The sequence below is a fragment of the Anthonomus grandis genome, chromosome 5, assembly GCF_022605725.1.
Source record: "Anthonomus grandis grandis chromosome 5, icAntGran1.3, whole genome shotgun sequence".
Taxonomy (NCBI): Eukaryota; Metazoa; Arthropoda; class Insecta; order Coleoptera; family Curculionidae; genus Anthonomus; species Anthonomus grandis.
The window spans coordinates 26,753,331-26,779,820 of record NC_065550.1 but is presented as its reverse complement, the minus strand read 5'-3'; the positions used below and the strand labels follow the sequence as shown (position 1 = coordinate 26,779,820).

The following is a 26,490-nucleotide window of genomic DNA, read 5'->3' as shown; positions in this document are numbered from 1 at the left end:
ATAACCATTGAAATCTTTCGGGGATATATCTCAATTAATAGCATCTTTGTTTTTTGACTTACCTCGTTTGAAATGTTTAGTTTGCCACATATATTTACATGGGTTATTGGACTTATCTATTGCTCTATCATTAGCTGCCATTTTTTTACATATAACAGTTCTATATCTATTTTTAAATTTTTTAAACTCATCGAATCACTCACTCGATTATACTGCATGCGCACCTCATTCAAAAAATTCAGTCTTTCTTATAATTCTAAGATAATTATCAAACCTACTGTGCGTAGTTGATCTGATCTTACGGTGATTTCTCTTTTCCGAAAATTTGGATTGTACCCTCTAGAAGACCCATTAAAACTCCAAATTTTTGTTCGATATCAAACTCTATATTGTCAATGAAATACCAAGATACATTTTCAGTGATGCTTTTAGAGGCCGAAAGATTTATTTTTCAACTAATACCTTGACTTTAGATTGTCCAAGAAAGCCTCATGTGGCTTTAGAGATTCCCTGATATAGACAGATCTCAAAAGGTCAAGAAGCTTGAGAGTGATACCCTGACTGGTGTTAAAGGGCATGTTGAAACCTCCAACCAGACCAATATCTCTCCCATTACTAACATAACAGACACAAGAGTTCATAACAGATAGAAAAAAACCAATATCACCTCCGTTCTATATGCACAGACAATTCTTCTCACCTCTATGATTCTACCTCATTTCAGCTTAAAGTATTTCTTTTTCCGTTAGTTCCAGAGTAATGCTTCTTATGATTATGCTTTTAGCCGAGATGTGGCTGCATTATAGAAGTTTTTTAATCTAGGGTTTTTTTGGTTTGCATATTGTTGAATATTACTCTCGGTTTCTACGTATTCTTATCGATCCTCTTAGCCCCTGGGACTTTAAATTGCTTAAATGCTCTTCCTAGACTCATTGGCTGTAGATTTTCTAAATTTTCATTGTTTTTGCTTTCTTAAGGTGAAGGCTTATTGGTACAATCATGCATTTTTATGTACTAATGCTAATGGGCCTTTTTTTTGCTAGCAGCTTAATATTCCACTAAAAAGCTAAAGTTAAACGTATTTACAATAAAAGAAACCGAAGCGGGCTGTTCTACAATATTCTGACAGACCGGAGTTGTCTCTATCCAATTAAGGGGATATATCAGCAGATAAACCCCAAGTAAAATTACAAATTTGAAAAATATTGAGAAGAACATTTGCCTATTAATATTAGAAGAACTTTGATTTTACTATCTTCAAAAGAACTTCATTTTATGGGAATTTTAAACCCTTTATTTCGAGGTGGACATCCCACACCTACTAACTGACTTACTTTACGACTGAAGATGTTCACGTCATTAAAGAAACACGCGTTAAGTGTGTGCAGAACTATTTGCCAGAGCACTGACCACAACTATTATGTACTATAATCTAAAACATTATTATTATTACTTCAAGTACCTCCAAATTCAATTTCTACTTAACTCTCGCTTATTCTGTGCTTTGATCTTTTGAGCCTTATATAAAGTCAATCTGCAAAGCGCGTCTACGTAACGACAAACTAAGCAAATCAAATACACGCGCGATACCTGTGACACTTCCAAATTGATGACGTTAACAAAATTGAGGTTATGTGTTATGCGCACATGACGTTTGGTTAGCGAGGGCCACGGGGGGGACGGCAGGTAAATGGAACCCAAATTTATGATTATTTATTAGTAAAAAGAAGGGGAAATTTCACTTTTGGATATTTAGAAAGTGTAATGGCATGAAAAAATAACATTCGCTATTTATCAACATAACGCGACGGGTCTCTAGTTAACTGTAGTAGTGTCAAGTGATTTTCGCTTACAAGTTACATAAAAGGAGAATAGTGAAGCGGCACGATGGGTTCTTGGCCGGCTGACGTTGGTATTATCGCCCTGGAAATCATTTTCCCTTCCCAGTATGTCGATCAAACTGAACTGGAACAATTTGATGGGGTGTCTGCTGGAAAATACACTGTGGGCCTGGGACAACAAAGAATGGGATTCTGTAATGACCGGGAAGACATAAATTCTTTATGCCTCACGGTCGTTCAAAATCTGATGCAACGGTACAATATTAGTCCCAAAGAAATTGGAAGATTAGAAGTTGGAACTGAAACAATCATTGATAAGTCAAAAAGTGTAAAAACTGTGCTGATGCAACTCTTTGAACCCTATGGTGTGACAGATATAGAAGGTATTGACACTACTAATGCTTGTTTTGGGGGTACTGCAGCACTTTTTAATGCCATTTCCTGGGTGGAGTCTTCAGCATGGAATGGAAGATATGCTTTGGTTGTAGCAGGTGATATCGCTGTTTATGCCAAAGGACCAGCAAGACCAACTGGAGGCACTGGGGCAGTGGCCATGCTTATTGGACCAAATGCTCCTTTAGTATTTGATAGGGGTCTCAGAGGTTGTTTTTTCAAGCATGCTTATGATTTCTACAAACCAGATTTGACTTCTGAGTATCCGGTAGTGGATGGGAAGCTTTCTGTCCAATGCTATTTGGAAGCACTGGATTCTTGTTACCAACTTTATTGTCAGAAAGCAGAAAAATTGATGCAGAAAAGTGTGACTATTAATTCTTTTGATGGCATTTTATTTCATACTCCTTATTGTAAGTTAGTTCAAAAATCTGTAGGTAGGTTAGCATTGAATGATTTTGTGAAAACTTCTGCTGACAAAAAGAAATCGCAATATCCAGGCTTCGAAGCTTTTGAAAATGTCAAGTTGCAAGATTCTTATTTTGACAGGGATGTAGAAAAAGCATTTTTGAATGTCAGCAAGGAATGTTTCGATAAAAAGACCAAACCATCTCTGCTAGTAGCAACAAATGTAGGCAACATGTACACCTCATCACTTTATGGGGGTTTAGTATCTTATATTGTATCAAAGAATATGTCTGAATTAGAAAATAATAGGGTGGCTCTCTTTTCTTATGGTTCTGGTTTGGCTTCTTCATTCTATTCACTTACAATCAAACCATCTTCTGCCTTAAAAACCCTTAAGGATAATTTAAATTATGTAAAACCATTATTAGAAAAAAGAATTAAAATTGCCCCTGAAAAGTTTGAAGCCACTTTAGAATTAAGACAGCATAGTGCACACAAAGTTCCTTATGATCCTGTAGGAGACAGAAGCCACTTCTTCCCTGGCACTTATTATTTATCTAAAGTTGACGATAAGCATAGGAGATTTTATGATAAAATTCCTGGATCAGTTCATTTGACCAATGGAAACTCTTACTCATGAGGGTACTTTTGAACATAGTAGTATATTGATTTATGTAGTGTAATTAAAACATGTATGTAGCAAAAAAATTCCCTTTTTATGCTACATGAATGTTTAGGGCATACCTACCAAAGTCATGGTTTGATTGCAAAAGTAAATTCAAGGGTCAAGTTCAATGTCTGTAATGTTACGGTAAAATAGTGAATGATTATTGATGACATGTAGATTAGTTTAATTGAAAATGGAAATATTGAAAACCATGTTTGGTTGGTATAAGTATATTTTTAAACAGTACAGGGATTGAATAAGCTTTTCTCTTGGGTCAATTTGAAAGCTTTATATGTAAATTATTTAATCTAATTTACACTGGTATTAATATTTTTATACACTATATAAGAGTAATGAAGGAGGAAAATGATAATAATGTTAAGAAATTTTTTTTTGAGTTAAACTGTTGTTTCTGTCAGATATGTACAATATTTAGTGCCAGTATTTGATCTTTTTATTTATTATTAGCATGACAATATAAGTATTTGCTGATTTATTGTTTTTTTTTGTTTAAAAACGTTGAAAACTAAATTCTGTTTCATTGAATTATGGTTGTTAAATGACAATATGTAGAAGTTTATTAATAAAAGATTTTAAGATAAAAGATAAGGGTTTAATTGCAGTCCACAAACAATTACTTATAAGGAATCAGGAGCTTATAAATGGTTATTGCAAACAGTGGTCATTTATCAAATAAAAATATCTACAGCAATAAAACAAATATATTTAATTGGGCTATAAAGAATAACTTCATAATATCATTGTGTCCTGCTCCTCTTCACACAGAATTGACGTTTATTATAGATGGTAATGGAGTTGCAAGGAGTAGCACAGCACCTAAAAAAAAATTTTTTAACCTTTCACACCCAAGAAAATCTGGCAAAATGTGCCAAATGTATAAATCACTTTTATTTATTCAACAAATTGCTAATAATATTATATTAAGGAAAGTGTTTTTTGTGATCACGTACTTACACTCGACCTTGATTCATAAGTAATTCTTCAGATGGGAAAGTGAAATTTTGAAAGCATCGTATGGAGAAAGTTATATCATTATTATAGAATATGTCATAATGTTGAATAGAATTATTAGATTCTTCAAAGAATTCGAGAAATAGTTCCCTTTAATTCATAGTTTGATCCAGTTCTTTTGTTTATTCTTGTAACTCTTGGTCCAATTATTATTCCCCGAATTGCATTTTAATTACGTATTTAAATAGTAATTTTCTAGGCTCCAAGTATTAATTTATTATTTTTTTGCAGTATGTTTTGTTGGATATAAGAATAAATAAAATAGGTACAAAGAACGTGACACAATAAAATACATAATAGACGATTAATGTTTTACATGGCATTCTTCAAAATAATAAACTTTTATTGACCATTATTGGGAATCAATTATTACTATTCGCGTTTCATGCTTTTTTATTGTAACTTCAAAATTATATACCTGTGAAGGTGACATCGAAAAATGACTTGCATACAGCTTTTATTACTTTGACTTTTGAGTCAATGTCAAGATCAATAATTAAATGTTTTAACAGGTAAATTGTGTAAAGGTGATTGACACAAAATGCATAAAACTATTGATCATATTAGGTACCTATTCGACGTACATTGTATTACACAATATAATTTTCCTTACCTGACGGCTTCACTCTGATATACATTACTTCATGGGGCTTAACAATTGGAGATACAATTACAGAATCAAATATATCCTAAAAAAAATATATCTACATAAGTTAAGCTTATATGCAAATGTACATATCCCTAATATCCTTGGAATAATAGAATACAATTTCCAGTGAAAAGGTTTAGTTTACTGAAGTGCTCTAAATATATATTTATTTACATATTATTTGTTATATATGTATACTATAGATTTTTCAAATTTGTTAACCTTTGAAGGGTTAACTACGATAACCTACTATACAGAAATGTATTATTTTTAAGAAGAAAACATTGTATATATTAAAGCCAAAGAAAGAAAATGACAAATTTGAATGAATAAGCATATATTATATAGAATTAGATTTTAAAGGCGAGTGGATGTTTAAAAAGAGTTCAGAAATAGTGGAATAAAATCATCATATTCTATATTCTAAGGATCATGAATATATGGATACAAAATTACATTTTGAAGATGAGAGGTAGGTGTATAGTTCTTCGGCTTATAAGAACTTGAAAATAGTCAAAAATCCTCAAATTGATAAAATTTCTTTTTATAATTCACCGTTAGTTTGGCCTCATACCACGAAGCTTGGAATATGATTTGTTCCTAAATGTCCATGCCCAGTGGTTATCTATCCATGGTATAGTGGACAATATGGTAGAAAACTAAGGAGGTAATTCTGTATAATAAAATAATTGACTAAAAAATCGCCTTTCCCATGCCAAAAACGGCATTTTTGCTAAATCATCCTAGATCCAAGGATCTTGAATGATTGGGATTAAATGCTATTATGCTCGTTTATCGAAAGCCGAAGAAAAATAATATTTCAAGACGATTGAAAAACTAAATGACATTTTGTCCAGATTTCAATATTATAACTCAACTCTGACCAAGTCACCTAAATCGAAAAATCAATATTTTTCATCGCAGATCCGAGAGGTTTCTCGGTTGATATTTCAAGATTATTTAAACGTCAATGCAAAAAAGGCAGTAAAAATCCAATATATTGGAAAAATTCATTTTTCAGACCTCAGGATAAAATTATGTTTTTACCTTAAAAAAATATCTATAAGAAAGTTTATATTTCAGGTAATAATTGAAAATGACTATCCAGAATATCAGTATACTTTTCTTATTATTACTCAATGGCTTACCCTAATAGTATATCCATTTGTATTGGTCATATTCAATTGTGCCAAAGTAAATTTCACTCTATAAGGAAATCCATCAATTCGATTACTCAATAACCCTATGGCATAAGATTTACTTCCATCCACCGTTGCACTTAAAGGCTTAGTCCAAAAATCGATCTTATTTGACTGAAAAGGACCATAATGAACCCTTAACCCTTATATATCTGGAAAAATAGACCACTACCCTTAGAACTAATTTCCCTTGTATCCCCAGTGGATCCTGATTAATAGCGATAGCAGCCTTATTTAATAAAATACTCTTAAAATTGGGTTCAATGGTCCTCAAATCCACAGACATGATTAAAGGGGCAGCCATGATGGCCCAGGCGGTCATTTGCCCTTTGGCTTGCTCGTAACTTAATCCATAGTTTCCTATTATCAACTACAATGAATTATCCAAGTAAATATTTCCATGTGTAGAAAAGGAGCCAGGTTACCATGTCAGGATCGTTCCAGTGTCCAGGCCCGGAATATTTAGCGATTCTGTCCTGATTCTCACTGAACCAATTTATAATTCTTGTAACGCGAGGCCAAGCGTCATCCACATCATCCCAGTTTCTCCAGAGGTTACATACTTGTTGCATTTTATCATAATCTGCCTGAAAAATGATTTGGGAAAATCAGCAATACGGGAAATAATATGTAGAGCAATTTACGTGGATCCCCAAAGGTTCCTGGTAAGCTGGCCAACTGCATGAATAAACCATCGGTCTACCAGTTTGGTTTAGGTATTTGGACATCAGAGTATATCCTAAAAATTTCTGGAAGTTTAGGAGCGAGTTGGTATTAATATAATAAATAGTCTTACCTATTTCCATGAATAGAATATCAGAATGGCAACCGTCAAATTTAAGGTAGTCGACTTCCCATTCTGCAAACGTTTTGGCATCCAGCTCCATGTGGTTAATACTGCCTGGATAACCGGCGCATGTATGGGTTCCGTAGTCTGCGTAAATGCCAAACTTTAGTCCTTTTTGATGTACCTAAAAATAATGTTTACTGCAATTTCCAATTATCTTTTAGTCTTTTAAAGTTTCAAGTCAGTCGCATCAAATCGATTTTTATAAAAATTTTGTGCGACAATAAATAATACATGATTGCAATTATTAAAAGCCACTCACCAAATCATGCAATTTGTACGACCCGGAGTACAAGATACTCAAATCTTGGTAAATTATTTTTTTTTTATGCATAAGACAGATAATATTCTAAGTATATGGAGTTTCCAGAAGTGTATATAGATTTATCTAACTTCCAGACAGTTAAATTACAGGAAGACAATAATATAAGGACCACAAATTTTTACTCCATTCACTAAGAACTTTTAGACCTTAAACATTATTAAGAGAAATTCATTCCAAATCCAAAATCGAACTTAAATTACGCTAGGAATACCAAGTGGCTCCCTAATCTTAAATTAATTTTTTGCTTACATAGCCTTGGAGATATTATACTACTATCCATACCTGGATATCTTAAACCCTCTCAACCCTGGCTAAATGTGTTTGATTACATTTTTAATTTGAACTTTAAATTAATTAATTATTTATACCAGGCATTTAAGTATAAATTTAATTAAAGTGCCTAAAACGGTAAGAAATGTAGAGTTTGACTGCCTAAAATTATAAAACAATTTCCAATTACATGTTAACTATAAATTAATTAAATATTTAATCTATGCATTTTAGTCATAAATTGAATTAAAGTGCCTGACATGGTAAGAAATCTACGGTTCGACTGCCTACAATTGTAAAATAATTTTTAATTAAATGTTACCTATAAATTAATTAAATATTTAGTCTAGGCATTTGAGTCGTAATTTTAATTAAAATGCCTGACATGGTAAATCTACAGTTCGGCTGCCTGGAATTGTAAAATAAATTTAACTTAGGACTTAACTTTGAATTAATTACTTAATTAATTATTCCAGACCACTGAGTGATAACTTTAAGTAAAATACCTAAAATAATAAGATATCTACATCTGGATTGCTTGGAATTGTAAAATAAATTGGACTTAAACATTAACTATTAATTAAAAGTGCTGGACATTTTAAAATAATTTACAGCTCAACTACTTGGAATTGTAAAATAAGTTCAACCTAAACGTCAATTATAATTATTTCAATATTTTTATTCAATATTAATTCGTTCGGGCATTTGAGCGCTTGGACTTCGACTGCCTGAAATTGTAAAATAAATTTAACTTAAACCTTAACTTAAACATTAACTGTTAGTGAATTAATTGAATAGTCCAGGAATTTAAGTCATAGTTTTAATTATAGTGCCTGAAATTGTAAGAAATTTACAGCTCGGCTTTCTGGAATTGTAAAACAAACTTAAACCTTAACTAATAATTAATTAAATATTTCAGGCGGGTATTAAATATTAGTGAAAAGTGCCTGAAACGTTTATTATTTTTAGAATAGAAAAGCGAGGCAGTAAAGCCTAATCCAGAGGGATAAAGAGAGAAATGAGCTAAGGTTTCCACACAAGCACATAATTCATAGTTCCATTAGTATGGTTTTATTTTGGAATTTCCAATTATCTTTTAGTCTTTCAAAGTTTCAAATCAGTCGCATCAAGTCGATTTTTTATGAAAATTTTGTGTGACACTAAATAATACATGATTAATGCAATTATTAAAAGCCATTCACAAAATCATGCAATTTGTACAACCCAGATTAGAAAATCTGATTTTTTTTTTAATTCATAAGACAGATAATTTTTCCAGTTGTTTTCTAAGTATTTGGAGTTTCCAGAAATGTATATAGATTTATCTACCTTCCAGACAGTGAAATAATTTTTGTTTTGTTTTTCTAAGCGGTTTGATGCCTGTTTTGATCAATAAAAATTATTTTTAAATTAATTGTTATGATTGCTTAATTTCTGCAATTCTATGAAAGAAATATTATAAAAACATTATTATTTTGAATATTAATAGGTCGCAAAATTGATAGATAATGCGAGAAAGAAAATGGAATAAAAAAAAATATTAAAATTTTATTTTTCATGAATGCTTAAAATTAATAAGATCGTTAATTCAAAAATTCCTTTTTTATTCCTGTATAATAAATGGGAGAAGTACCCTTCTGCTACGGTCCTGCTTTGTAATTTTTTAATTAATCGCAAAAATATTTTTCTAAAATTATTATAAAAATGCTCCAAACTAAAATCAAAAATAATTTAAAAAATAAACACAAATATTAAAAAATAAAAATAAATGCAACAAGTTTACGAGATATACACAAAATAAAAATTATGCAATTTGTACCGCTCTGCTTGTTATGTTTGCGCAAGTCTAGCACGTCCTTACAAATTGCATGATTCCAATTCACGCACATGAGACGCGCTTGCATAATGATTATTCGACCCTAAAAGAAAGTCATGTTCCTTAAATATTGCTTGTTGTTTATTAATTTATTTACTTTAACAAATTTATATCTTACATCTATAAACATCAATAGTTTGTATAAAAAAATCTATATTATGTTCAGGAGGGTCTTCTGGCATAAACTTTTTTATAATAAAACACCAAAAATATGGTAAGTAGTTCAACGGTACCAATCCCGATCCATAAACTTCCTAGGTTATAGCAAGCACTGCTATTTATCTTGCTAACAGAGACTTCACAACCGTCTGGAAATGCCTGAGAAACGTAACAGTTCCGAGCTGGATTACCATGTTTGCAACAGCTCCACATTATCGTGTAAAACGTATCCACATTAATATAAGTTCTATTTCCATATAGACCACAGCACTCGTATTGTTGATGTAAGCTATCGATGATCTGCTTCGAGTACTTTTCGGTATGATTATAAATTAGAGTCAGATAGTGTTCGATGTTTGGGTTGGAAACACTTGTTCCTTCTGATAGAGCACCGGATCCAAAACAAAACTGAATAATAACTATCACGATGGCGAAAACAAGAAATGTTTCTATCCAATAGTCTGAAGGGTATTCCTGGATAACCTTATACATAACCACTCCATAGACTATCAAGATGACTCCATATCCTATTAATACACATCCGTTCGTTCTGTTGTACTGAGACACTTCCCAAATGAATTTCACCCCATAAATGACACTTATTACACCAGATGCTATGTAAAAGATTGTGCAGGTCAGGAAAACTATTATTAGGATCCATTTTGTGAGGTAAAAACTAAAATATTTGACGATGCTTTCTGGCATTTACTGTCGACAGTTCGTGTTATAATTTTGTCAAACCTTGATTGACATTTAAAGATTTTGTGAGGGATTGAGGTGCTGAGCAACGTTCACAATTTCCTCTATTAAGGATTTTTATTTCAAAGTCTAGAGATATTATTTTCGTTTCGTTTAAATTTTATTTTGAAATGGACGCCAAATTTGATCAAAAAAATAAGTTTACTTACCCATATAATTTTACACAAACAGTTAATATAAAAAATCATGCAATTTGTACGGGCCTGCTTGTTAGGCTGGCGCGAGTACATGTGTATTCGTAAGGCCGTATAATCTGTATGATTCTCAAATTTGCATTAGTTTTGAAAATTCTCTTTTACTCATAAAACAGAACAGAAAGGATAAGAATATTTTTTTTAAATATTGATTTTGTTCCACGGTTATTTTTAATGTATCTATGCAATTTGTACGGCCCTGCATGGTGCACTCCCTGGAGCCTCTCGTAATGCCGTACATTACGTACTTATTTATTTATTTCAAGCAATGCTTAATTAAAAATAATTATATTTCTATATAGAATATACACTTTTTATACCTCTAAAGCCACACCATATTTTCTATTTCTTTTTTTATTTTTTTTAAATTTTACTATTTCTTCCAGGCATTTGTAATAAACAATTAAAAATTTCAGCAACAAATGTTGATAATAAAAAAGGGAATATTTTCTTAAAATTTTTACCCCTTTTCTATGCTCGAATAAAAGAATATTTTTATATAGAAAATATATTTCTTATATAATTGCCTGTAAAAAATTCGTTAATTTCCAAGTATTTAGAGCTTTGAGCTACAAAAACCTGTGATGTATATTTTACGTTGTGTGTCCATGTATTGTTGGATTACCACTAATTGTTATTTTAATTTTAAAGATAGAAAGATTTGCATATTTTGTTATGTTTGATATGTTCGTGTCTTTACTTCAGTGCCTGAGGAAGCTGGAGTTTTTTTATAATTTAATTCCTACTTCTACGTTTTATTTTCAAAGCTTACTACATTATCATTAATTTTCTATATCTCAATGACACCGTTTATTGTTGCTATATATCATCAATTACCATTAATTTTAAAATTAAAACTGTACCTGGTTATGGCGTCCGTGCTTGGTCCTGTGGCAGCCTTACTTTGAGCATTTAAATACGAATTCTCTTTAGGGAATTTTAAGTTTGTTACTGTAACCTTCTCCTTAGAACTAGAAGGTCTCTTGTTCAAACCCTTTGTACCTGTGCAATTTGTACCGTCCCGCTTGTTAGGCACGAGTCTCTCGTACGGTTGTAAAAATTGCATGATTTCCAAATTTTAAACATTGATTACTATAAATTGATACTTATAATTCATTTTAATAGATAAAATTAATATAGGAAACATGGTGTAAAATAAAACCCAGAAATTGAAGCGTTTCTTTAAGGAACGTATTACGCTCTAATACTATCTTTCTTTTCAAAGTCTTATACGCTCTAATGCTATCTTTCTTTTTAAAGTCTTATTGTGATGGGATTAATATCTCGTAAGATTATTAAAACTGTAGATTTCAAGGACTGAAATCGTCAAAATGGACTAGTTTTGCTCAACTGAAGAACCACGTCTTAAACATTCCACTTAAGAGCTTTTCCAGCAATAAGTACTTCTTAAAAATATGATAGTCAAAAACTTACATAGTCTGCAAGAGCTTTAATTCCACTAGGAAACCGCTTAGGGTCTGGCTGAAGTTTATGGTCTTTATCTCTTTCTCTGCTTGCCCAGCAATCATCGATGATAATGTAGTCGTAGCCTGCGTCTTTATATCCGTCATCTACTAAATGGTCGGCCATTTGACGAAATAGTTTTTCACTGTAAAGAAATTAATGTAGAAGGTTTAGTGAAAATGCGGGTATTAGATGTTTAAGTGGACGAATCTAGAGGAGATCGTCTCTTTCATGGTTTCTTCATTAGAACAAATGCGTTTGATTGATTGATTGTCATAGAAATTTTCAAAAGCACTAGAATTTAGGAACAAGAGTGTCCGAAAGTAAGTGCAATTTTTTTCATTTCAGTCAACGCATTTTGACGTATTTTTTTGTACCTTATCCAGGCCTTTGAACGAATTTGAAGTTTTTTCAAGGTGTTGTAGATAAATCCAGCAACTGTTCACGAGTTATTAGTGACGTTAGAATAAAAAATATAATTTTTTGGGCTCTCTTTTTTTGTAAATATCTCAAAAATAGAGACGAATATGGCTCAACTTTAATTTGCTTCTATTGTGGCTTTCAATTTCATCTAAGTATATTTCAAATATTCACTCGAGTCTCTGTAAGATCATTTTGAGTTCTTTTATTATAGATAATCGAACTTTTTTACCAAACTTCCACTTTTTTTATACAATAATAACAATAATTGGATTTTTTCTTACCTAACACAGTCATCAGGATATGCCACACAATCCGTTAAACATCTAAATCTTTGCCAATGCATCCATCCCATCGGAGGGGTCAACGCGAGTCCATTATCCAGACCATAAACGGTCCTGGTTACAAAAATCAGGCAAATGGTTAATCCTAATATTCCTGGCATTCTTTTATAAACAAAATAATGTTAATTAGTGACAATTTCTTATGAATATACATACAATTTTAGTTATTACATTTTCTTATCCAAATTATAGTGTTTTACGTTCTTATCGTAATAATAAAATCTCTTGAGATGAAGAGTGATAAATTTTAAGACGTAACAGTGACATTTTTTTGACTTGTGTCATGATTATTTAATTTCATTTATAAAAAAGTGATTTAAAAAAGCGCAAAGAGAAGAGAATTACAATTATATACAAATTTACCTTTAAAATGCACTAAAAAGACAATTTTAATAAAACTATTGCTCATCTATTACGGAATTAATAATAATTAAGTCGACTCTGATTACTACAAGGTTAAACTCTACTAAATATGTTAAATGTAATGTTTTAAAAGCATCTGCGATAATTTCTTTTCGATAACGGTTCAACAAACCGTGATTAGGATAGTAAGTTTTGTTTTAATTTACAGATGGGTGGTTTTAATGCGGTTTATTTTATTTTTGTAAGACAATCATATATGGTAAATTCAAATTCCACTCAGAAACATGTTTCCTAGCATTGCAAGGCAAATTTAAACCAAATATTAGTCACTAAATGTATACTAAATTAGATTTTTTTATTATTTGCATAAGAATAGACAAAGGTATATTCGTCTATTATATTTCGTTAAATTTGTTTTTGCTGAACCTAGGTACATTAAAAAAGAGGTCACATTTCTTAATATGTATTAATAAAGTAATACATATAAAGAAAAATAATATAATTCTTTATTAATAAAGTAATACTAAGGTGATGATGTTAAAAACGCATTTTAATTTTTTTCCATCCAAGTTAATGTTTTGCATTCCAAGAAAATATAAAAGTTTTTCAGGTAATAGAAATAATTTTTAATTTTATTTCAGGCAGTTTATATAACTGTTTACGTTTCCCAGGTTTTCGGAATAGTAGTTCTTATTCTTTTTATGCATTTGACTTAATTTTGTTTGTCTTTGCATTTTCAATTTTATTCCAGGACTATAACTTCATTTTTTTAGGCCTTTCAGGAATTTTAAATATTTTTTTATGTATTCCAGCCATTGGAAATAAGTTTTTGTATCTTTTAGAAACTTGATTTAAGTTATCCAGGCCTTTCCATAAATTTGACGTTATTTGTTGTATGGATATATTTTTTTTATTACTCGTTTTTTTGAAAATAAATTCGCAAAAATATATTCCAGATCCATGATGAACTTCAAAGATCAAAAATATATCTCCCCATTTTTTCTTAAAATCTTTATTCTGCTAGACATTCGACGCAGTTTTTTATGTACCCCAGAAATTTGAAACATGCATATTTTTTAAATGTCTTCCAGGAACTTGACGTCATTTGTTTTGTGTTCCAGGCATTGGAAAACCATTTCTATACCCTTCAGGCATTTAAAGCAATATGTAATTTTATTTTAGCCTAATGTTTTCCGCCCTCCAAGCATTAGGAATAATTTCTCATATCCCTTATATATTCGATTAATTTTGTAGGAGTTCTAATTTTATGTTATGCATTCGATGAAAAATACATACATTTTTCATATCTTTTAGACGCCTGAGTTAATTTTTTACCTTTTCCATGAATTTGACGTATTTATTCGTGTTTTCCAGATGTACCATTCGAAGTAATTTTTCAGTTTACAGTGATAAAAACAGTTTCTCAAATTGAAAATTTCAGGCACTACATTTACAAAAAAAATATTAACATTCCAGGAAATACAAAAAAGTTAATTTTTTTATTTATTAAAAGCAAAATAATTATTTTTTTATATTACTTGCTTATTTAAGGATAAGTTGGCAAAAGTATATTCCACATCCATGACCTATATACAGGGTGTTTCAGAACTATGGGATCAAACTTCTAGGGGTTGTTCAGTGCAACAATTTGAGTATAGGAACCCATGTGTCACTACGCCACCTAAGACGCGTTTAAATTTAGAAAAAATATTAATTACCTAAACAAACAAAGGACCAACCACAGCAAATGAAGTGCTATTCTTCAACTGCAGATCTATTTCTATCTATCTGAATACCAAGATGGGTATCCCCAAGAAAGAGATACATTTACACAAGGAAGAAACTAAGAGTCAGAAGTATTTCAACAATTATGCCAGTTACTAGAAACCGATAGGATCCGCGCAATCCCTTTACATACTTAGGCTGATAGAATGGCTGAAAAATGTATTCGCTTTTTTTGAAATTTACTTGAAAATTGTGGTAAGCCTTAAGAAAACTAGCTGGATCACCCATATACAACTATTTCTATTGGAATATTGCTCTTCTATCCATGGCCGTCTTAAGACAAAGGAGTAATAGTTCGCAACATATTAGGCAAATTACAGATGCATGTCTTTACTTCTAAAAATATACTTCTAAATCTAATTGCGAAGCTCAAAATTCAACCTTAGCAATTATACATATAGTTATTTTATTTGACTATAAGTCAATGACTTAACTTCCAAGTGTAAATGCAAGCCAAAAATGTAGGAAGACATGACATTGTGGTAAAGGCATTTATTTTTACCTTTTGTATATGATACCATTACAACAATTGTTCAAAATGTCTTCCTCCAACCTCAATACACCGATTTGAACGCCGCACATGATTTCGGCGGACTACACTAAAAATTTGATCCTCGTTTTGAATGATTTCAAATGCTGCTGTTATTCGTCCAATTAAGTCTACCTCTGATTCTACTGGAGATTTTCTTCGTCCCAAACATGGCTATTCCTACTATTAAAAATACCGTCTCTTCTGAAAGAGGCTTCATGGGTCCACAAAACATATCGTAAAAAATTTGGTTGTGCAATGATGTGATCCAGAAGCCATTGACAAAATTGAACTCTAGGATGATAATCAGCTGCAGTTATACCTTGAACTTTTTGGAAGTGGTAAGGATGGAGTTGTTGCTCGTGTAGTACCCGCCAGACAGAAGTGTTACTTGTATTGATATTCTTAGCAACGTCACGTGTGCTATTTGATGGTTCATCGGCAACTCGCTGAAGCACCTCTTCTTCAAATTCGACCATTCTTACGGTTCGAGCAACACCAGTATCATGCATCTTGGTCTTAAACATGCCTGTCTCAGCGAGCCGCCGATGAACCGCAATAAACTTTTTGTATCCAGGATGCTGTCGTTCGGGATAACGTTCATGATACAACCGCGATGCTGCTCGTGCATTGCAGTTTGTTGCTCCATATGCCAAATGCATATCCGCCAATTCTTGATTGGTAAAGTTTTCCATTAGCAATAAATGTTTAAAAACTTACAATTTTACTATAAAATTTTTAAACATGATATTGATAAGCGTTGATTTTAAACAATTGTTATTATGGTATCATGTACAAAAAATAAAAATAAATGCAGCAGATCCTATTTAGGTCATTAATGTTTTTTATAAATTTTAACGCGTCTTAGGGCCGTAGTGACGCATTTCCGGACATGGGTTCCTATACTTAAACGGATTCTTCTGTTGCACTAAACAACCCCCCGAAGTATGATCCCATAGTTCTGAAACACCCTGTATACTCAACGCACATCGAATGTCAAAAAATACATTTCCTTTTCTTTGTGCTGTAAATTCGAATTAGTTGTTGTGTACTCCAGTACTTTCAAGCACACAGAATTTTTTTTTGTCTTCCAGGAACTTTATTTTATCAATTATTTGTTGATATGTATTCCAAACATTGGTAAACTCTTCAGGCATTTAAAGCAATATTTAATTTTATTCTAATTCAGCCTAATTTTTTACGCCTTTTCTCTTATGCTTTTAATTTGTTTTGTACGAGTTCTAATTTTATTTTAGGAGAGATACACATAGTGTGAATATTCGCTTTAAAAATACACTGTCGATACCTCACCAGAGAACAGAATTTCTCAAGGTTTCATTTGTATATACTTCAGCAAGTTGCTTTTAAAACTAGTGTAAGAAAAATTTTAATCATTGATAGTACTATAGTATGGATGTAAATCTGGTTTTATGTATTTGCTTGTTCTCTTTTTTTTGTTTGTTTAGTTATCTTTAACGCAACTTCCTACGTCTTCCGGGAATTAGAATAATATTTCGTATTTTTAAGATTTTACTTATATCCTCTACTTCTAGACGTTTTTTATGGCACTGAATTTAAAAACAAATTTCCATTTTATTCCCGGAATTTCAAATATTTTTTTCGACACTTTCATTTTTAAGCATTAAGTCCCCACATGTCTATGCATTATTTTATTAAATGTGCAATATAATATAAACTTTTTCATTACGTGCTCATAACAAATTAAATTTAAAAACAAATGGACAAAACTATGCCACCTCTATAACCTCTATACCAGTACTTGACGCACTTCGAATGTCAAAAAATACGAAAATAGTTCATTTTTATTCTGCTGTACATAAACTTACATTAAAAACTTAACTTACTTAAAAATATACAGTTCCTAAATGCACTTCAAATGTCAAAAAATATGAAAATCGTTAATTTTTATTAAAATTTTTATTCTGCTGTACATAAACTTACAAAAACAATATTCTAGCCCTAATAATTTTATAAATAAATTAATACTAAAAACTTATAATCTTAAAACTAAAGTGATGAGATCAAAAGTAGCACCGCACCTATAAATTAATTTAAGCATTATAATTAATCCAACTAAATAAAAAATTGTATTTTTTACGTTATTAATATAAAATTACCTGTTGGGGGTATCCTTACGGTAATATTATCGGAGTATTTAAACGACCTCTCATTAATTTCATTATCACTATCAAAAACATCCTAAAATATACAGACATTATTAGTTTAAACTCGCAAGAAGCTAATTCTTATTACACGAGAAATACTTACTATAACCTTATAATCTCCAGAAGTACTTTGAATATAATTAGCCAAAGATACGTCATAGGGATATAAATAACCGTCAGTTCTATTGCTAACTAGCCCCAAAGCAAGTTCTTCTGAGGTGCCACTGCTCTGCAATGGTTTACTCCAAACCATAATGCTACTATCCTAAAAAAACACATTTTTTATATAAAATCAAGAAGAGTTTACTATACACAGATAACAAAAATTGAAAATTATCATGAAGAGTTACATTATTAGACTTTACTTTTTAGACTCCTGGATATCAAAACGCATTTTCATCATTTTGTAGTCATTTTTTATGTTCCAGACTTTTATGCTAATTTTCAATTGTATGCTATTCATTTAAAGTAATTTTTTAACGTTTCAATGTTTTTCAGACTTCTGGAGTAATTTTTTGAATATATGCAGGTATTTAGGGTTGTCAATGTGAAATAGGGGTATAAAATGTAAAGTATGGCCTCAAACAGGGATTTTTGATTAGCCTTGCTAAAGCTAAAAGACGATGAAACAGAACACAAGAAAGGTTGAGAAACATTGTGCAGACAAATCAGTCTATGATAAGAAAGTTAACCAGTTATGTTATTTGTTTGTTTGTTATTTGTTTGTCTAAGCATTAAAAATAATGTTTTACGTTTTACAGGCACTAAAATTAAAAGCACTAAAAATTTAGTTTATTACAAGTAAGTATTTATTAAAACATATTTTATTTTTTTCATTTAATTCCAGGGATCTGACGTAACGTTTCATGGTTTCCAGGTATTAGAATAAATGTTCCAGGTATTTCAATGTATTTGGCATTTTGTGTCAGGCTGTTGGGGTGATTTTTCATTTTAATCCAGGTATTTACGTCTTCCAGGCATTTTAAATAATTTATCACGTTTTTTATCCCTTTTAAGTAATTTTTTAAGTTTTCCAGGTATAAGAAGAAATAATTTATTACATTTTCCATCCATTCAGATTAAGATACATTTTTATATTTTCCAGGTTTTTAGTGTCATTTTCCATTTTAATTAAGGTATATACGTCGATTTTTATGTCATTTAAGGTAAATATAATGTAATAAATAAAAATAAAATTCGAAATAATTTTTTATTTTATTCCAGGCACTTGAAGTATTATTTTCTTCTAGGCAATTAAAGTAAAATAATTACTTTAATTACCTGGAAGATTTTTTTGCCACAGCTGGTCTATATTTAGATACCATTCTTAAAAACACAAAGTGTGGGAGAACGGAGGATGTGTGGACCATATTTGAGGAATACCCCACTTGAAACTTACCTTAGATACCAGCTTTCCAGGCACCCCAAGAGGATCCTGATTGATCCTTATAGCATGTTCATTCTGTAAAATCGCCTTGAATTCTGGCTTAATGGTATCCAAATCCACAGACATAATCAAAGGTGACGCCATTATGGCCCACATGGTCATCTGGCTCTTGCTTTGCTCCAGACTTAATCCGAAATTACCAATAATTAACTGAAATGCACTTGTTTAAAAATTAATTTCGCTAGAATCGTTTTTCACTACCATATCTGGATCGTTCCAGTGTCCAGGTCCAGCAAACGGCCGTAGGAAATCTTGGTTATCTGCAAACCATGTGGCGATATCCCTAACATCTTCCCAACTATCGTCGATATCTCCGTAGTTTCTCCATAGGTTACAGTGCTCTACTGCCATAGAATAATTGGCCTAAATATAAATAAGTTAAATAACAGTCTTAAGGTAAGCCACCATTTTACCTCCAGGCCTTTGTAAGCAGGAAAACTACAAGAGAAAGCTATAGGACGTCCAGTGTTATTTAGATACTGAGCCATTAAAGCATAGCCTATATGAAAATGTGGTCAAAATATGTGTGACATTTAATTTTAAGAGTCTCTTACCTTCTTCCATTCCCTCAGTTGAAACATAGCATCCATCTAGCTTTAAGTAGTCGACGCCCCATTCGGCAAAGGTTTGGGCATCTAACTCTAGGTAATCTAAACTGCCTGGGTAACCACCACATGTTAAGGTACCATAGTCTCCATAGATACCAAGTTGTAGACCAAGGTTATGTACCTAGGAAAAAGTCGGATCCTATTTTTCTCTTAACGTATGTTAACGTATGACTATTTGCGTGATATAAAAACTGATAGATCCTGAAGAAAGGATCTGACAAGTGGGAATGGAGAAAATCATCTACAGGCTGATGCAGAATTAAGTTTTTGCTTCTGAAGGCAGTTTTTAGGAAAATTTTTAGTTTAAAAAGCCTCTAGTTTTTTTTTTATTTTTAAAGACTCATTATTATTAGGAAATCTTAGAATAAAACGTCTATCTTTGTTTTTTTCCAAAATGGCGCCTACCCGCCATTTTGAACTGTCATTCTTACGTCAAAGTATATTTTATCTACCGCTTATAGTCATGCTCATTTTTTAAAACGAAATAATAAGTCTATGGATAAAGTAGATAAGTAAAAAATAAAGAAATATTTAATAAAACATAATAAATTTCGATATTTCAACAAGTAATAATTTATATGTTTTCACTTTCATCAATAATTCAACCCGGATTTTTGTTTATATTTTATTTATTTCTCTTGGGATTAATCGCAAATGTGTTAATAAAATTTCATAAAACTTTTGATTTTAAAAATATTATATAAAGAAAACGAATGCAACTGTGCTCTATGAAACGTTAATTTATAAATAAAGCTTCAGAAACAAAGAGCTTCCAACGTTTCAAAGGTTAAAATTAAACTTTCTGCCATGAAACTCAAACTTAATACAAAATTATTTCACCCCTTTTCAATAACACATATAATACACGACAAAAACCTTTAACTAATCAATATACCGGATTTAAAAATGATAAATTTGTATAACACTCACAAGTAAATCTCCAGCTGGTAAAATCTACTAGAAATCCGTTGTTTTAACTTACATAGTCTGCCAATGGTTTTATCCCATTAGGAAATCTTATAGGATCAGCCTTAAGTCGGTTATCGGAATCTCGTCCTGATTTATCCGACCAGCAATCGTCAATAATAATGTATTCGTATCCAGCTGCCAGATAACCATCACTGACCATTTTATCTGCCGTTCTTTTAAATAAAGTCTCGCTAAAACCGCAATTTTTTAGTACATTAAAAAAGAGAAAAATGTCCACTAATACCTGATACACTCGTTAGGAAACTTCTGGCAATCCGTTAGGCACCTAAATCGTTCCCAGCTCAACCATCCCATGGGGGGAGTTCTGGCTAGTCCATTATCCAACCCTTGAAAACTCCGGAGGGACAAAAGGGCGAAAAGTAAAATCGCTAGAGCTTTCATTGCTACTAAGGGATTAAATTAGTTTTTTTAATATTGGAACATTTTATACCCGATAATTAGACTATCAGGGTACTTATATGGAAGTAGGTTAATAGCTTGTTAGGCTTATCTTTGATTAAGGAACCAAGGTACTTCATGTAAGTTTATTTTGGTGTTTTATGTAGAATAAATGAATACATTTTATTACTATAAGACGTAAATACAATTTAAAAAAAGATTCAGATAAAAATGGGGATTTAGGTCAGGTACTTCACAATGAATATTCATCATTTATAAACTTTAAATTTTCAGAAGATCCAGAGAGTAATATAGAAATTAAGTGAAACATTTTAAATTTTTATTCACATCTTCATTATCTCAGTCTAAACTATCATAAAGAAGGATGAGGTTTTTTTACTAAACCAAATTATTAATAAAAATATTCACTAACCTTATTCGTATGTTTACTCAAAGTAGTATGTTTTACTTAAAGGGCAGTATTTATAGCTGTGAAGAGCAATCCTAAAGTTGAAGAACCTACAATCTTATTTATCACGCCAATTATATATATAAGATGTTGTTCTTGCCATTCAAAAAAGTGATATACTTATCTTGTTTATCTATAGACAATACAGGTATGCACCAAAATAAAAACAAAATAAAGCACTTCATACTAAAAAAGATGGCAAAATTTACATAGTGATAAACATTTTATAAACAACATTTTTTTCCTTATTGAGATGTTACAAAGTTTACAAACAATATTATCATTAACAAGACAATTTGGCGATTTTAATTGAATATTAGATATTTCTTATATTAAAAAAATACAATTGAAAAGTGGAGCCTGTTCGTACCTTTGTTATTGAGTGGTAAATATTCATAATAAATGTTTTAATTAAAACTCTTCATATAGTCAGCAGATCGTACTATTAATTAATCTATGAACAGGATATCGAACATTGAATTTTGAGTATTATATTTACGAACAATGTCCAAAAACCGTTCGCTATTTTTGTTATAACATACAAATTGCCAATATTCCTAAATCATAGCGATAATTTAATTCATCTTCTACAATATTTTATAACAATACCTGACTTAAGAACTGCTTCAACATGATTCTAAATGCTTTTTTCCTCAATCTATCTCGCAACTATCTCGCTTATTCCAAAGGAAAAGTTGAATTCGACCAGTCCAGGAACTCATTTATTTGTAAAAGAGGTAAGTGGCTGCATTGCTCGCAGGATATAATCAAACCAGATATATTCGAAGCAGGCAGTAAGCTTTAAAATTTGATATAAACCTTTTTATATTGAGTACCGTACAGCATATTTTGCTTCTTTTGTACATTAATAATATCCCCAAAATAAATACAATATAAACATTTATTAAAGCCATGGCGAGATCTAGCCTAGGGTTACCCTATCTAGTCAGGCTAATGCGTATCATCAGTGCTAACTGAAAGTGAGTTGAATGTAATTTTTTTTATAACATTATATGAATTTATCTGGTTTGATTATTTCATTTATTTTTATCCCTAAAACATGTGTTCCTTTAGATATTCCCTATTAGATAGTCTCTCCCTATTAAACTGTAACTGTAAATTGGTTTTATGTTGGATTTTTTTGTTTTTTTTTTTAAGATTAATTTATGGTCTCCAAAACAATTTTTTGTTTGTTCTACAAGATTGAAGGAAGATTCTTCTTATTATTCTAAATAGTCTAACATGATTTCTTTTCAGTACAAATTAATAAGTCCTTGCTTTTAAAATTAACTGAATGTTAACCGAACGTCCGATACCATATTTCATAAAAATAATTTTGCAGATAGTAGGATTTTTCTCAGGTATTTTTTGCTTTTTATAGGTACGTTATGCTTAATGACTAAGACAGCTTTTTAACTTCATGATCATTTAGCTCTCTGTATCCACTAATGAACATAAGACTCTCCCATTTCTGCACACTCCTTTTTATCTTTTGATGATTATTAAACCATTAATAAATTTATGGACAAAACATACTTCCTTAAATTTTCTTTTCTAAGATAAAGACTGTAACATATTTAGATATTGTCTTTAACCGTTGGTTTACGACCCATCAGCATGCTGCACCCAACCATTTCAAAAACAATTCACTGTAAGCTATAAGAAATCTATTATTTACTCTATCTTGCGCCTTGGAGAAATTCGTGTAGACGCGCGTCAACCTGATACATCATTGGTCAACTTTAAATGTTAAACTGTAATTTTTTAATGAAAATATATTCCTACCAATTTAGCTTTTCCTTTATTTTTTACAAATATCGTTTTAAGATTGCTAAACTTAAACATGATTTTATCAAGACTTACTTTATACTTAACTCATTAAAGTTTTCAGAAATTTCGGCAATATAAAAAATAAAAATCTCATTTGTATACCAAAAATATATTGTTCAAAAAAATATAGAATTATATATAATATATTCACCCAAAATTTGGAGTGGTGTTATAAAGTAAATATATCCAAAATAAACAACAAAATGTATGATTTCTCCACTCATACAATACATATACAGAGGCTTCTCAACCAATTAAATATTGAACCATATAGTAATTAAATTATTTAATGTTTTCTTGTTTTGCAATAGGCTCCTAAAGTTTAACTCTTGCTTAAGATGCCCCTGGCAAATTAAATAAAGACAATCAAATTTATACCAAAGAAACAAACAATATATACTTAGACATATAACAATATGTACACTTCCATTAATATAATGGATTATTTATATCAGGCACTTCATTTTCAGTATCAAGTTCAATTTAGGAGTTGTATAGAAAATATCATTTAAATATGATAAATGTAAAAAAAACTAATTGAAAAAATACCTTTGCCACAAAAAATTTGATTAAATTCTGAAAATAAAGCCCTAATCGATGTCCGTAGGACACAATTGCCTCTCGCCCTCGTTCAAAAAAATCCCCAAAGCCCTATACAGTAAATAGACGCCCAACATCTTTTTCTGTTTTTGTTGCCACGTGGACGCTATTCCATAAAACTCTCCCGATTTAATGTTGGTTAAATTATCCAGTTTTAAAGCGCTGATCATGGCCGCTTCCCTGGTATACGCCTCGACCGGTATGATATTAAGGAACACGTGCAGACAAATGACACCGTATCCAGACTGCCAAATGTCGATGATTTTTTGGAGTTTTTTACTGGACGGGGTTAATTGGTTTTTCTTCCACAGGTCTACGGCGTCGTAGAGGTGTTGATAAGGTCGGGACCTTTTTCCTGAAAGAAAAAACTAAAGATGTAAAATAAAGAAAAACTGCAGTAATGGGTTTAATGGTTGGGGGATAGGACATTGTCATTAAAAGTTAATAGCCCAAAATATACTAGATGTATAATTTAAAATATATCAGAAATTTTGTGAATTTAAGTTTACGCAAGCTTGGCTCTATAAAAAAGACACTGTATACCGAATTTTTAATTTTTCAAAGCTTTTTTATTTTCGTAATATTAAAACAAATAAGACAAGAAATAATCTGTAGAATCAAAAAACGTCTTGAAATACAGGGTCTTCCGTTCGAGAAAAATCTACGTTAGTAGCATCCAGTATGTTAAAAACAATTTCTTAAATACCTGAAATTACAATAATGGCTAAAGACTGGAAAACCTGAGATGGATTGTTTTCTTAAAGAAATAGGTTACACACAAATGGAGCAACTGGAAAGTGTCGCAGAGCAGCAAGGAATCCAAGGTGAATACAACGATTACTAATAAAAACAAAGGTTCGATGATGACCCTATAGAGGTCGAAAAGTGATAAGAACGCATTTGAAAATTGAAATAATGAAATTTAAAATAATCTTCACGACGTTGGATCTATTGCAAACTATTATAGTATCGCAATCTTCAAAAAAAATGGTTTCAAAACATTGGGCAATAGAAAGGTCATATTTTGCAGAAAATTCAGACACTAATACTCAGTTAAATTTAATTTACATTTCATTTCAGAAAAAATGCTTTAATAAATTCGTTTCTATAATTACCTATCCAAATCTTGGTTTTTTTTTAGATTTTTTTTCTAGTACGACCTTCTTTAAATTTAATTCGTTAGTAAAGCAGATATCATTAAAAAATGGGAGTACTTATTAATTCACTGGCAAATTCATTCACAAAATTCTATTCTCCTGTTACAAAATCGTCTTCTTTGAGATCAAGTAGAAGTTAAATTTTGTAGGGTCGGCTAGATGTAAGAGGGTTATTTTCTATCTTTACATTTTCGTATTTTCTTTACTCTGTTTCTCATCTTGTCAAACTCCTTCAATGCTGTTTTTAATGACATTTAGGGAAAATTAATGACATTTTGCGAAAAGTTATATGTTAAAATATAAATACATGGTTGTCTAAAAGTGTTTTATTTTTGGTGTTAATCTAATAAACATTTAATCTGCATTTATTTTTTTAAGACATGTGACAGGGTGCGGTGTGAGTATTTCCGATACGAATCTGTTAAAAAATTAACAGTTTTCAGAAACCCCTCAATATTATATTTTCTTTCTGACAATATAAAGGCGTTAGTTATCTAAAAGTATGTGTTATGATATCTCATTAGAAAAACAATAAAAAAATAAAATGAATGTAGTATTTCCTTTTGAGATTCACGATTTTAGAAATCGAGAACAAGATTGCTTAGAACGTTAATTGGCTAATCAGTAACTATTAATGTACATTCCTATTAATATAATATCATGGGAATACCATAGGGGAGTCATTTCGTCCCCACTTCTGTTCAACCTGTTTATAAATGACATTTTCAATACTATTAAATATTCTCAGTTCTTACTTTATGCAGATGAACTTAAAATCTAATATAAAAACAACTGCGTCAGAAATCACAATGATACAGGTTGATGCTAATCAGAATAAGAACTTGGACAGGTTTGGGATTCGGTGTATTAATAACAAACTGTCTTTAAATATCCGGAAACGTGTATCGATGCAATTTTATACAATTCAAAATCCGGGACTTGATCACAAGTTAACTTTTGACCGCCACATTGAAGACATAACCAACAAATCTCTCAGACTTGTAAGATTCAAATATAGTTTATTTTTTAAATATAATTTATTCATTACTTTTACTGCATTCTTCTGTAATGGCTAATTTTAGTCTTGTACTGTCTTTTTTTCATATGTATCTGGATCTCACTGTTGCTTTAGAAAAGAAAGGATGCTGAGGATGACAATATAAATGGTCGAAACGTCGATGTAAAAATAGACATCTATCTTTTTTGCGTATCCTTTATCCGACCTTAAAAATTACTTATGTGTCACTAATTTTTGTTTTACAATTATTTACTTTGTACCATCAAAAGTACTATAATTTATT

The 26,490-nt window shown here is 30.9% G+C and overlaps 4 protein-coding genes across 4 annotated transcripts in view; 1 reads left to right on the top strand and 3 right to left on the bottom strand.

Moving 5' to 3' along the window:
* The first annotated feature begins 1,652 nt into the window (after positions 1-1,652).
* On the top strand, positions 1,653-3,805 carry LOC126736340 (hydroxymethylglutaryl-CoA synthase 1). Its single transcript, XM_050440653.1, has one exon. It carries the CDS (start codon positions 1,888-1,890, stop codon positions 3,280-3,282), a length of 1,395 nt encoding a protein of 464 aa, XP_050296610.1. The 5' UTR covers positions 1,653-1,887; the 3' UTR covers positions 3,283-3,805.
* Positions 3,806-4,017: 212 nt separating this feature from the next.
* LOC126736341 (alpha-N-acetylgalactosaminidase-like) lies at positions 4,018-13,367 on the bottom strand. Its single transcript, XM_050440654.1, has 10 exons — positions 13,211-13,367; positions 12,788-12,949; positions 12,054-12,228; positions 6,986-7,160; positions 6,834-6,928; positions 6,615-6,776; positions 6,362-6,559; positions 6,139-6,303; positions 4,955-5,030; positions 4,018-4,146 (listed from the first exon to the last, which is right to left on the bottom strand). Exons 2-10 carry the CDS (start codon positions 12,946-12,948, stop codon positions 4,088-4,090), a joined length of 1,266 nt encoding a protein of 421 aa, XP_050296611.1. The 5' UTR covers position 12,949; positions 13,211-13,367; the 3' UTR covers positions 4,018-4,087.
* Positions 13,368-17,447: 4,080 nt separating this feature from the next.
* LOC126736556 (alpha-N-acetylgalactosaminidase-like) lies at positions 17,448-21,723 on the bottom strand. The gene is made up of 10 exons (XM_050440956.1): positions 21,567-21,723; positions 20,979-21,141; positions 20,748-20,925; positions 19,712-19,886; positions 19,571-19,656; positions 19,359-19,520; positions 19,110-19,307; positions 17,814-17,975; positions 17,663-17,744; positions 17,448-17,584 (listed from the first exon to the last, which is right to left on the bottom strand). The coding sequence occupies exons 2-10, from the start codon at positions 21,134-21,136 to the stop codon at positions 17,553-17,555; spliced, it is 1,233 nt and encodes a 410-aa protein (XP_050296913.1). The 5' UTR covers positions 21,137-21,141; positions 21,567-21,723; the 3' UTR covers positions 17,448-17,552.
* Positions 21,724-23,525: 1,802 nt separating this feature from the next.
* The window catches only part of LOC126736497 (ankyrin repeat and LEM domain-containing protein 1-like), a 31,916-nt gene continuing 28,951 nt past the window's right edge, over positions 23,526-26,490 (bottom strand). Inside the window, exon 8 of the mRNA XM_050440875.1 lies at positions 23,526-24,387. Within this exon, the coding sequence (XP_050296832.1) occupies positions 24,023-24,387 (365 nt within the window). The 3' untranslated portion in view covers positions 23,526-24,022. The remainder of the gene's footprint in view (positions 24,388-26,490) is intronic.